The sequence below is a fragment of the Harmonia axyridis genome, chromosome 4 (genome assembly GCF_914767665.1).
Source record: "Harmonia axyridis chromosome 4, icHarAxyr1.1, whole genome shotgun sequence".
Classification (NCBI taxonomy): Eukaryota; Metazoa; Arthropoda; class Insecta; order Coleoptera; family Coccinellidae; genus Harmonia; species Harmonia axyridis.
The window spans coordinates 13,098,144-13,112,308 of record NC_059504.1 but is presented as its reverse complement, the minus strand read 5'-3'; the positions used below and the strand labels follow the sequence as shown (position 1 = coordinate 13,112,308).

Here is a 14,165-nt window from a genome sequence, read left to right as displayed (position 1 = left end):
ATTAACACGATGTGATCTGTTGATGCTGAAATATTGGATATTTATTTTCCAATTTTCTTTTTGAATTTTCTATAGATTTTATAATGTTATCAATTTAAAATTTAGCCACTCATTATATCTACACACAAAATATCAACTGTGTCGGTCCCTCATAGTAATGAACATAGATAGAGGGAGCATATGTCTTTTTCAGAAAGCAAATTTTGTTCCCAACATGAACTATCAAATGAAGCGGTCAGAAATGAAAACATATCAGTGATAGGATATTTCACTCAATTCGCGAGTCTCCACAAAGAACGCACTTCTTATGTCCCATAGTGAATCAACCTTTCACATTAAAGCAAAATATATTTGAATAAATACCTAAATATATCAGAAATTCCGAAAACAAATATCAAACGCGCCAAACGACGTGAAACAAGCGATGACACTAGGAGAGCAAAAGTTGCTAAACCTTGGATTTCATCAAGTAGATACAGAAAATAATAAATATTATGCTTATTATAAATTCGATAATTAAGAAAAATATCGAATTCCAAATATTTAACTTCGCATTTTTAATCGGGAATCACTGAAATAAATATATTTCATTCAATATAATATACATTCATAATGATAGAGTAAAATTGTGGATTTGAAAATATATCACAATTCGACAACATAATCTAACCATGTTGGGGACATGTAAAAATTGCGTATAATCCCTCTACCTATGTTTATTACTCTGTGATCGGTTCCTAGGGACAAAAAGTAATTGATATCCCGTTACAAAGGAAACTTTTTACTACTAGCATAAGTATTACCCCTACAAGAATTCTGACACGTTTATGACAAATTAATAATTTTTTGTTGAAGGCATTACTACTGGTCATAAATTTTTAATTCTTGTTGTACAATATTTTCGCATCGAGATTAAAAATATCGCTTCAGGTCCTAGGTTTATAAAATACTACTTTATTTGAAACAATGGAGTAAAAAGATCCGAGAACAGAAGACGCATTTGTAGAAATGAATTTCGATATTTTCGTTGGATGAATCCGTTGAGAGTTCATTGAGAAATGAAATTTCCTGTATGAATAAGAGATATAGGAATTATCCAATGTATTCAGATATTTCTCTAACAATATCAGATTTTTTTTAGAAATAGAAAGATTATTAATATTGGATTTCTCCAATTTCTGAAGAATGTATGTGTGTGTTACGATTTACAAAAGCCAATCACAGAGAACAGAGTAGAACTGAATACGGTTAGAAACTTTGCATTTTTGTAATTTAAATTTTCAGTTATTCATTCCACGAATTCGATTCTTTATCAATTAAATGTCCAAAAAAAGTATTCTCAATAATATGCATTGTATTCCTATTGAATCTTCGGTAGACTATAAGATATAAATACACGAAAGTTACTAAACAAATTTCTCATTTTACCTCATCCCTACTAGTTCAAAAGATCTTTTTTTAAATTTCAAATGAAATCTAATTTGGATGGATATGGAGTGGTTTCAATAGAAATCTTAGCTTGTTATTCATTATTCAATTAAATTAATTGGGGATAATTCGATAATTATTCCTCAATACCGGCTGCTATTGAAAAAAAGTCCGCGTGAATATAAAAACAACATCCTGTAAGGCGCAGAAGAATAACCATCAAAATAAAATCTGAGGCCAAGGAAAACAAGAAAAATACGAAATACACTTGTCTTGTGTATTTTTCATAGACATGATTCAAAGGATCAGAATTTGATTAAAAACTACATCACAAATATACGCTAAACTTCGTAAGTTATACGAAACAATCTTTTATATTTCTTCAAAGATAAAGACGAGCAATGAAAAATTCATTCAATAACGTGAGTTTTACGACTCATTGTATGTAGTAAAGAATTTGTTCGTACATTTTTTGTACCCTAATTTCCAGCAGTAGGTATCCATAAAAAAATGAAACATCAAAAGAGCATTAAACACTAAACATTTCCTTAAGAAAAACGTTGCTTTTTTATAGAAAAAGCCAGGATTGATGATAATATTTTATTATTTATTCATAATAAATACAAGTGAATACACAACATATTCCAAGGGGCGTTAATACATCAATAAATTTTAGTTCAAAGCAGTTGAAATAAGTATCATCAATATCATCGATATCAATATGTTTTTCATTCATATTATTGGAGTGAACCATCACTGAAATGCATTTTCTCACATTTTTCGTCAATGTTTATAGCGCGACGTATATAAAAAAAATATTTTCGGATGTACGAATTGTTCCGGAAAACGCAAACACAGGTAAATTTTATTTTGAGGTGGCTACCTCCTCAACAATTTCAACACGTCAATCAGTAAGTGCCGTGCCTGGCGCACAGATGGCCCTGCCAGTGCCTTATTACTTTTTCTTCCTCTTCAGAAAATGGGTGTCAAAATTTTATTTTACCCCACATTTGTTGTTGTTTAAAAAATGCATTGCATTGGTAAAATACTTTTTTTTATGGAAAGACTACGGTGTAAGCAGAGAAAAGGCTCAATGAGTGTGATTCAGGGTGTACTCCATCGATAACAACGGTTAAAATGTGTTCCAGAAAAAGGAATATGACTCCAATAAAAAAATGTAATGTAATTACCGAGTCTGAAGTCAATTTCAAAAGCAAAGACTTTTCACAGAAAAGAAATGTGGGAGCCTTGGAGTAGGTACTTCTTAAGGTGAGTATGTTGACAATGAAATCGAATTTTTCATAATTTTTTTTTGTTAGACCCGGGACTAATAATTAATTTTTGACAAAAAATTATGTTGCATTTGAAGACGTAATACACGCATTACTGAAGTAAGCCCTCCTCTCGAATTTTGTGTTTGGTATATCTTGGAGAAAATGAAAAATCAGATTCAATTATACCAATCGATCGGTAAACATAGGTTAGCTATATCAATCACTCCTAATTAAATTTGAATGAAATCATATATGTGACCATTGGACATTACAGTGACGTCAATGATGGTTGTTGAACTTCAAAAGAACCATGGTCCAAGATTCCCTTGAACAGGTTTTGTTACCACGATACGAAGTACCTACTATGGCGTCAGAATATAGGTTCCGAAAATTGTTGATCAAATATTTTACGTCACCAACGTAAGCAACTAACGCAAATTCAAAACAACCAGTATACTTACCGAGATACATGGGGGGAATTCGCTTAAATTTTCTTACGTGATATACAGGATGGCCACTTTTTCAATGGGATTGTATAGGTAACTTTTAAACCATAAGAGTTAGAAGGTAGGTCAAATGGAAAAAAAGTTGCATGCATAGAAGCATTATCAAGCAGTTCAAACAAATCGAGATTATCAGGGCCGGTTATTGAGATATCATAAAAACAGTAAATTCCGTCATTTTGATTTTTTTTCCCACTTTATTTCAAATATTATCAAAAAATGTTACAGAAATTTTTTATTCGACAGTAAATTGTTCTCAATTTGACGTAATCAGATTTCGTATCCAACGTTTCGTGCTCTCTGGGCCACCCTCAACCTCATTTTTTTCAATACGGACCTGTATATTTTATGACACCTTTAGAAATAACTTTTAACGCTGAATTCAACGATATATCATACAATGTCATTCAAAGTTGATTTCTAGGGTGATTTTGACTTTGACCTTCGGTTTGAACGCAAGCCTAACATCGATGAACTGTTTTGCGTTACTCGACTCAAGCAATTGTTGATGATATGAGATTTCAACATGATCGACAAGTTGCTTCATATGTCCCCGTAAATAAAAATCTAACATATTGATATCAGGTGAACTAAGTGGCCATGCTATTAGTCGTCCTTGACCTATCCATTTATCGGGAAATTTTCATTTAGCCATGCAGCTACTTGTCTCTAGGTGCACCATTTTGCTAATCCCACATATTTCTAACAACGTTGAGCTCTAGACTAGATAACAAATGAAGTAAAAAAATTGTGATCCAAAAATTATTCCACAAATCAATGTTGAAAATTACTCCCCAAACGACCAAACGTTGAAACTAAAACGTTGCTGAAATCGTCTTGGTCTAATGCTAATGGCAATCATTATGATTGCTGTTGATACCGTCCTTATTGAAACAAGCCTCGTTAGATCACATGACAAATCACATGACCCAAATAAAGCCATTATTTTGTTCATGTTGTTGAAGAAACAAAATCTTGTTGTCATATCAACTGGTATTTTCGCCTTACTCTTGATTCAAACACGAAAATAAATTATTTCTTGTAACTTCCAAACAAAAACGAATCATACCTATGTCAATAGGAAAAAAATGTTCAGCATGAGCACAACTATCATCTGTCAAAGTTTAGCATAAAGCTTGAAGAGTACCCTGTATAATATTATGAATTAATTATAATGACTTTATGTTCACAATAATTTTTTTTACAGAGTATTCCCATCAAATGAGAAATTATTCGTGAAAAAAGGTGGAGTTCAGTAATGCACAAAGTGCAGATCCTGTTCAACTCAACCCTAATTCATTATAGGTAATATTAAACTCCTCAAATTCTGATCAGATTCAAACGCAACCAAAATGGTGGATGCACCAAAGAACATGTGATTTTATATGTTTAGTTGAATAGAGATAAAACCGATTGAATTCAAATTCAACACGTTCAACAACAAAAGTGAGCCAACGTTTATAACGATGATCTTATTTATCCAATATTTTTTGTAGGAAACTAAAGGTACTCACACTCTGGAGGAACTGGCTTTGTGGTGATAATAACTTCTTCTTCTTCCACTACCTCCTTCTTCTTTTTACCCCACATAACTGATATGTCACGCACGAATAATTGAACTAATTATTTCACAACGAATGACAATCAATTATTCATAAATGCAAATAATAACGATTGTTACGAAAACGTATATCCTTTTATTATTGGATAATTTGAATTCTATCTGAGAACGTTCGAAGGTTCAGTGATGCTACCGACTTCAAACTTTTGATACCTCAATTATGGATCGATTTTTGACCAGATTCAACTTTTTATAGTACCTGTTGTATTCATATGACCCTATTTATCCATTGCAATCTATAATAATTCTATACGATTAGATAGTAAATGCTTTAATAGAATATAAGATGCGGCGATATGGGATTCTGATTTAATCACATCAGTGAGTTCTATTTGAACGCAGACTTTTTTCAGACTTTGAAATCATTATGAAACCTTTCATTTGTGGGAATACTTCAAAGTTCAGAATTTTTCATATTGTACCTATGTTTTATGAAAATGAACCTGTAGTATTCAGAGAATATTGAAGCTGTTTCAATCTCGGAGAGTTGTGATTTCCGACCGGTAGAGGGCACCACATGTATTTTGAGTAGTGTAGAGAAGCCTACAACTGCTGTTTTATAATTAGTTCATATAAATATTTGCAGATGTCGCCATAAAATGTTATCAAAATAATTCTATAGACATAGAATGATATGTTATTAATGTCTATGAATAATATAGACATAGAATAATAAATTTTTATATGTCTATGAAATAATTGCATATTGCATTGATTTATAAGTTTCCATTTGTTAATTTTCAACAATCCATCTTATTTTTTTATTTGGGCCATTGATAAGAAAATTAACAGGTGAGAGGTAACTGAGATGTGCTAAGGCGAAGTAATAGCAGGTATACCTTTTGAAGAGATATAGGAAAAAATTCAGAAAAGTATAAGACGTGGTGACAAGATCTTTTGAGCACCTTTGACCACAAAACTGTAAATTAAAAAAATTGATACGAGGTTTATTAAGATGTCATTGGTGTCGGTTAGTATATCTAGACGAGGGGTTCTGTATTGGAAGTGAGGTCCCTTTTCGATGTTTTGCATGAATTTTTTATGGTTTTAGTGACAGAAAATTTTGTACAAATGATAAAAATTCATATGGAAGATTGCAACCAAGTCGGATCTATTGTTACTGAATCGCTGAATCCAAATTTTTTTTCGATATTCCCCTAAAAATTATTGTGGCTCAATTTATTCATTTTTCAATACAAGTAAAAGATAATTTTCACTTCCTAACGAGGAACATGCAAAATAATATTCTATTTTATTCATTTTCATTTTATTTTGATTCATATATTGGATGTTCATGTGTTGTCATCAGTGAATGAGGTGAAGACACTCCTGTTCTAGTAGATGTACTCAAAAAAATGGATCAAGTCGAAGTGATGTAATTAGGAAAAAATCTGTGATCCGAATCCAATTGTCATAATTTTATGCATTTCTTAGAAGCGTCGTTTTCATTTTCGAATGGTTTCTTTCACTCCTCAATGATCTTTCTCCTTAACATATTTTCAGATCTCCAACTTCCGGTTACACCGGTAACAGACTACTACTCCCGCATATTTCAAATGGCACACTCAGTATATCATTGCATCATTAGATAGCTTTTTTGATGGAAATTTCAGTAATATACCATTCTTTGGGAAAAAATCAATGGTTCATGAGTCAATGGGATTTTTAAGAAAAAATGGGGAGATGTCATTTTTGTGAATATTTCAGCAGACATTTTTTTTTCGAACAAACCTTTTTCATTTTTGATTCTGCAAATAATATGTAGAATTACAAGCCTGTTTGCAATATGGCCCAAAGATGTACAGAGTGTTTATCAGAATATCATGATTTTGGATAACTCAAATTCCTCAGAAGTTTTTCAAATAAGAACCTATATTTTTCATTATTTCAGTCGATTCTACGTATACAAATAGGAGGAGACTTAAGAAAACTGTACACCTAAAATAAATACTTCATGAGTTCTCGAGTACACTTTAAATGAGGAGAAACCGCTATATCTAACTTTGAAATTGAAGTAGTCTATGACTTTCGGAAAACATAGATGGCATATTGCTGAAATTTTCATCAAAAAAGCTATCTAATGATTCAATAATATACTGGGTGTGACATTCGAAATAACGATGTAGTAGTCTTTTTCTGGTAAAACCCGAATTTGTAGAGATCAGAAAATATTTCAGGGAGAAAGTCTAATCTCAATGAGCCACCCTGTATATAAAAGAGGATCTATGGATCTTATGTGAGGGCATCACGTTCAAACGACTGCACCAAATTCGATAATTCTTTTTTTGTTGTGTTCATTACTGTCATGAGAAGGTCGATACAACAAAATATTTTCCAAAAAATCCTACGGAAAAAAAACAAGGTTTTCCTTTTTCCTCCAATCGAGTGAACAATCATAGAGTATAATTTGATACTTCGAAGGATGTATTTTGGGTTGCCTGACAGAAAGTAGATGATTGACTTGAAACGAGAATAATTCTTTCTTGTTTTATTATAGGCGTTTTTTTTTCATAATATATGTTGTCCAATTTTTTTTCTAATACACCACCGCGCGAAGAAGAGGCCGGCAGTTCAGTTTTTGATAATAATCAAATTGTGACCAATTGCAAATTCAAACTCGTTAATAATTTAAATAACTTTATGTTCACAATAATAGAGTTTTTGTTATCTTGGTGGTTTAACTACAGATTGAAAGGGCAGGACTGCATTAGCCTATTCTGAAAATATTAAATCCTTTCTACACGAGCCAAATCCAGAAAAAATGGTGAATGAAAAAAGTATTTCATTTGATAGTACCTAGGAATCTACAGTTTCATCCTGTATAGTGATTTTTTCTTGAATTTTCTCTGGTGTTCTCGATTGAATACATTTAGAAATCGGTATTTAAAATCTAAATCCGAAATCTTAATCAAATGTGTGATTTACAAATAATCAGAACTTAACCAATGATCAAAAATCATTCGATATCCGAATATAACTTGAAAATTTTCAGTTTCCAAGCAGATTTACCCTTTAAAAAGTTATACTGTTCATGGACAGACAGACATCTGGACGGACAGAAATGAATTTTGACCATCATCAGTTAGTCAAATCGTTTATGACCAGTCCTAAATCGAATTTCTAAAATAACAGACATTGTGACAAAATAACAAAGTGCGGTCTGGTCAGGCAATCAGCATTTCAAAATGAAAGATTATTTAAAGAATGGAGAAGTGTTGCAAGTGATAAGTGAGATCAAAAGCTTCATCGATAGTCACGATTTTAATACTGATATTTCTGATCTTATTCCACTTCCTGGTAATAACTTCGAGGATTTATTTTTCATTCGATTTTCCGATCCATGACAAAAAGCAAGAGAGGAATAATTTCCTAGACAGATGAATATTGGGATATAATGTTATAATAATGAATGCTGTCTAATATAGTTTTTGCTTAAAGACAAGATAATTATTATTAATGTGACCAGTTATAATAACGAGTGCAAAATTGTGATTGAATTACGTCAAAGCGGAAGCTCCCACAATTCTACGATCTGAACCTCATAGCTATATGCATTTAATCATTTTTTATCCAATATTCCTACTCAAATGTTATGAATCTTATCAACACTGCAGTGTTAAAAACAACGAATCATCTATGAAATTAGCGATGATTTATTTATTGATATTATGACGTTTTGAAATGAACCATATTATTTTGCAGATAATCATACCTAAAGGAATAACAATATTACAAAAAAAATAGTTGATCTTTTAACCTTCAATGTAACTGTTGAAAATATTGGTTATGCAAATGAATTTTCAATAAAAAAATGACTGACCTATAATATGGTTTCTACCTTGACCTTATTTTATCCTCAAAATAAGTTCATGATGATTTCCAAATAAAAAGAATGCTACATTGAAGGCGTAATGAATAGTGGAAAGCATCAATTGAATATTCGATATATGTATATTCTACTGGATCTGAATATCAATACGATAACAAAAGACCAGAACATGTTTTTACGATATATTGATTATTGAAGGACTTTTTTACGTTTGACATACCTATTGGAGAATTACGGCAAATAAGATAACAGATAGTAATTGATCTGTAGGTGTTTTGAGCATTAAATTCTGGCATTCAATCGTCACAACAATATTTTGGAATTGGAAAAAATTGAAGACATCATTAAATGTGTTTGTTCCGTCTGGAACAAAATCGATTCAATATTTTTGAACGTTCGTTCACTCTATTATTTCGTCACAAGCATAATTTTTTTTGATTCAGAGGAAGAAATGATGAGCTTAAAGAATGCGTACTGAAAACAATAAAATTGTTGGGAATGTTCAAATCTTGAAAGCAGCAATTGATTGGCAAACTCCGACTAGGGGTTCCGTAAATATGCGTCCATTTTTTGTTGATTTCAAAACTGTAAATCTGAATGCTTTGAACATTGGCACTTGGTTGTGGATTTACTATTTGAATCCTTATTCAGAATTTTATGTTGATCGAGTAAACAGAACCATAGAAAAATGAAACTCAACGAAAAACTACCCAATATTTCCGTTATCAAGAAACCAAAGTAGTTAGAGATTTCGAGTCATAGATAGAGGAAGCTTACGCAATTTTTACATGTCTCCAACATGGTTAGATTAAGTTGTCGGATTGTGATATAAATATTTTCGAAATCCACAATTTTACTATATGGTTATGAATGTATATTCTTTTAAATGAGATATATTTATTTGTGTGATTCCCGATTAAATATGCAAATTTAAATAGTTGGAATCCGATATTTTTCCTACTCACGAATTCATAATAAGCAGAATATTTATTATTTTCTGTATCAACCTGCTGAAATACAAGGTTTTGCACTCCTAGTGTCATCTGTTGTTTCACGTCGTTCGGCGCGCTTGAAGTTTGTTTTCTGAATTTCTGGTATATTAAGGTATTTATTTCAATAAACTTTGAGTTAATATGAAACGTTGATTCAGTATGAGACATAAGAAGTGCGTTCTATGTTTAGAAACTCGCGGATTGAGTGAAATATCGTATAACTGATGTGTTCATTTCCGCGAGCTTCATGTCAAATTTTATAGTTCATGTTGGGGACAAAATTTGCTTACTGAGAATGACATATGCTCCCTCTATCTATGTTTATTACTCTGAGTTTAAAGTCTTCTTTGAAACAACAATTTCAAGCTTCGTGTAAAAGTTTGTGATGATAGCGTTATCAGAAGTATACAAAATTGAACAGAATGAAAAAAAGCTTAATATTTCAGATAGGACTGAGTTGAAAGATAACGTGAAAAACAATTTCAAGCTTGTTGAGAAATTTTGAGCTGATTGTGCGATATAAATCATGAAAATTACAAGAAAAATATAGAAAAAAAATGAGGGAAACACTGGTGCAAGTGAGCCGCTTTTGAGCGCTTGTTAATTCTTGCGAATATTGCACCCCCATTTCACGTTCCTCACTTTTTAGATTTTGAAAATCAGCAAGTAAATTGCTTCAAGAAAAGCGGTTTTCCTGATTATAACTTTCATTTGAAAAATCAAATGTTCATATTTTCGAACTGACGCGACGTGTTGAATATATTTGACCTATAAAGTATGTAATTGGTTTATTAATCATAAGAAAAACAGTTTGAAAATGTACCTCATATTTTCCTTGAGCTTCGGTACTTTTCCGAAAGAACGAATTTTCACACCCTGTGCAGCTCATATCGAGAATATTTATCTAATGTTTTTTCAATTTCAGAAGTCATAGCGTCAGTAGTTCAGTGGAAATGTAGATAACAACTTTAGAACATTAAAAGTATGCAAATCTACATAAAAATGTACTTGAAAAATAAAAATTATGTACCTGGAAAACTGAATACATTTAAATTACTTATGCCAGACGAACTTATACCAGACGAACCAATTACAAAACTTCATATTTTCCTAAATTTTTGAGTTATGAGTGAAAATTTGAAGTGACCTATTTTATATGAAATCATCAAAACCTCCAAATTTCAAATAATGAGGCATATAAAAGAGATTTAAATGAAATGTTTCATAAAATATGATGTCTACATACTTGAATTAGCAGTTTTTCATGAACTTTTGAGTAAGCTACAAACTTATATTGTTTTTAAATGCGATTTGATCACATTTTTTGAAAACTAATTTAATTCCGATTCCAAAAGTAGAAAAATTGTCATATATGACAGGTATTTTCACCAAAATGGACATAATAATCGACAGTTCCGGAAATCCTATGAATAAAAATAAAACTTGAACCTGTTTCTAATAATTGCTATTTATTCATTCAAGTTGCTCGTAAAATAGAATGAACCTTTTTGGGCAACTTTACAGTTGTTTTTACAGTTTACCTTATTATTAGAACCAAGGTTAAATTATAATCAATGGTAAAAATCAAACCATTTCTGAGAAGAAATACCCGTATTCGTTTATTCCCCTCGAAACCTTACAGGAAGGGTCAATAAAATGTAACAAAAAATTACAGATCTCCTGAACCTGTGTACGTACATACACAAAATTTACTAAGAAATATAGGTAATGACTGGAACTGATGGTTCATTAATTATTCGATGGAATACAAGACGATTACCACAATCAGATTCTTCAAAAGCTTCTTGATAATTTGAATAAACTAAAACGTTTTTTTTTTCAAATGTATTTTCAAATAGAGACCTATAAGTATTATTTGTTTATATTACTTGGTTGATATCAGTCAGGTTTAGTTTAATTTTGCAAGTTTTTCTGTTGATGGCAGTTTCGCTTCTTTTTGTAGATGTTTCATAATTCTTTCTTATTTCGAGGTAAGTTAGCTGTAGAAGTAGTGAAAGTCTTATATGTTATAACTTATTATTATTATAGGTGTTTATGCGATTTAAATAATTTAAAAAAAATTGAACATCGAGATTTTACGTTTTTCAGTCATGCAAAATTTAGAGAATATAGTATAATAAAATAAACTATTACGACGAATACTTTGCTCTAAAAGAGTATTGAGTTCAATGTGTTCGTAGGTACATTTTTAATTTTACTGAGTAAAACGAAAGTGAATTTTTTTGGAAGGTTATTTTTACTATTTTATAGGTCGATTTATAGGTACGAGGATCAATGCGTTATAGCAGCCAATCTCTGGACCAAATTCCATGCAAATTGACCTCACTTAAAAAAAAAAATTAACAGCGTACGGCAGAAAAATAGTTTGTTTTGTTTATTTTTTTATTTATACACTTTTACAATCGTTCGTAACCTGATGGTTACGAAGATTATATTTCCTAATGAAATTTGTTTTTCGAAATTGATTCCTCGCATATCATATTGAATTTGTTTTTATTAACAAATTTAAAAGTGTATAAGTGAAAAAATAAACTAAAACAAACTGTTTTTTTGCTGTACGTAGTTCAATTTTTTTTTTGAACCCTCCATAATTTGTTGGAATGATCTTACTACAGTAACAACTAGATTGGGATTGTAGGTAATACCAGAAATTTGTGTGTTTTTAATTGTAATTAACTTCAAATTAGAGGCTGTTGTATCGAGTTACTAAGTACATATTCGATACTGATAAAATTTAGAAATATTTTAATGAAGAGTTTTGTTGTTATTAGTCATTGCTGAAAAAATACTACATTTCATACGAACAACGAATTGTAATCACTCATGAAAGCAAAAAAAAAAATAAAAAATAAAACAGTCGAGTAAAACAGATTAACACAAAAACAAAACAAAACTCACGCTCACGTTGCAATTTGACATATTGGATGACATAATTTGGTTCCTCTTGCACCTTTATTGGATGCTCTATTCCAGTTTGCGATATTTTCTCTAGATCCATCTTAACTTAATCACTAATTTTTTTTTCCAATCAAGTAACTTGCTACAGCTGGCGTGCACCACTGGACCAGCTCTGTTGAAAGGAACAAGAGGTCTATCACAAACTCTACGAGAGGCAACTTCTCAATGACAGACATCGTCACCCGTTTTACTTTTATGTTTATAGTGCAAATGATGTCTGTCCATCGTTACCGATTACAAACGTCTCATATTTTGTTTCAGATTATGATTAGCGGTATTGTGAATATGATCGTGTATGTTGGTATGGGTTTTGCTGACATCGCACGGAGTTATACTAAAGGTGTACCTGGATCCACCGATAGCTAGATTTGGTGTAATTGTATTGTTCTTATTTGAAAGAGACAGTGACGTAGCAAGTTTGATCAAAATTGAACACATTTGATTGTGTTTTCAATGAGAACCCTTCGAGAAGAATTAAATTTTTCTCAGATTGACAGCAAATATCGATTTTGTAGAGACATATTAATCAGCATTCATGCCTAGGCAGCAAAGTGATTATTTTCAATGCTAATAAAATATTCGACATTTTCTGACAATCAATATTTTTTGCCCTTCCTTATTTCTCCCTTATTTCCCTTATCTCTGCCCATAATATGAATATATCTGATATTCTTCCAAAAAACTGTCAGATATTTCATAAGTTGTCAAACTATAAATATCATGGACATATTTCCATAGCAACAACAATTGCGATTGCTATCAAATATATCTTGGTTTGGTGAATTTGTTTCCAAAAATTCAGTGTGGAAGTGTGAAAAACTCCACACTTTTTTACAAAAAGTGTTTAAGGAGAGAAAATGTATTTTGAGTGTAATTGTTTTTTATGGATTCGAATTTTATTAGATTATTATTATTATTATTATTATTATATCAAGCTACTTGATTTCAGGCAGTTTTATTGTGTAGTGTCACATCAACAAAAAAATAATGTAATGAGAAGGAACCTCCCAAAGAACACATTTATTGTATGAAAGAACCGAAAATATCAACTTTCTTGAAATAGAAACAGAAATTAAACCACTTCAAATCACAACAAAATGAAAATAATCAAAAAATAAGACTGCCTCGGTAGTACACTAGTCGACTGTGGTGCTGACGGTACCGGGTTCGAATCCTGGCTAGGACATGAGGATGTTGTACATGTCTGGTGATGGTAAGGTTAGAGGTTAATGACCGTAGCAGTCGATACCTTCAACAAAAATAAAAAAAAAAACACTTTTACTTATTAAACTATCAACTTTTTTGAAATAGAAACATAAATTTAAATACCATAAGAAATCAATCATATCTAATAATCATAACAAAATAAAAAAAATAATTCTTAATATTGAGTAACCTCCAGGCTTTCTTGATTTAATAATTTTCCATCCAGGATCTAAGACACATGAGGCATCTTTTAGATTTGTTGACTAACTTGTTGGGGTTTTTGTAACTGTAAGAGCAGCTCTGTTGTCTTTCAAAAGGAGCTGAAGATGCTGG

At 31.2% G+C, this 14,165-nt stretch overlaps 1 protein-coding gene across 3 annotated transcripts in view; it reads right to left on the bottom strand.

The window, feature by feature from the left end:
* LOC123677602 (alpha-tocopherol transfer protein-like) overlaps window positions 1-12,957 on the bottom strand; it is a 29,179-nt gene extending 16,222 nt beyond the window's left edge. The window contains exon 1 of one of the 3 annotated variants that reach the window (XM_045614227.1): window positions 12,567-12,957. In XM_045614227.1, the coding sequence (XP_045470183.1) occupies window positions 12,567-12,666 (100 nt within the window). In that variant the 5' untranslated portion in view covers window positions 12,667-12,957. Of the gene's footprint in view, window positions 1-4,719; window positions 5,002-12,566 lie in introns of those variants that run through there. The other 2 variants (XM_045614228.1, XM_045614229.1) reach the window with 2 other exon arrangements.
* Window positions 12,958-14,165: the final 1,208 nt, after the last annotated feature.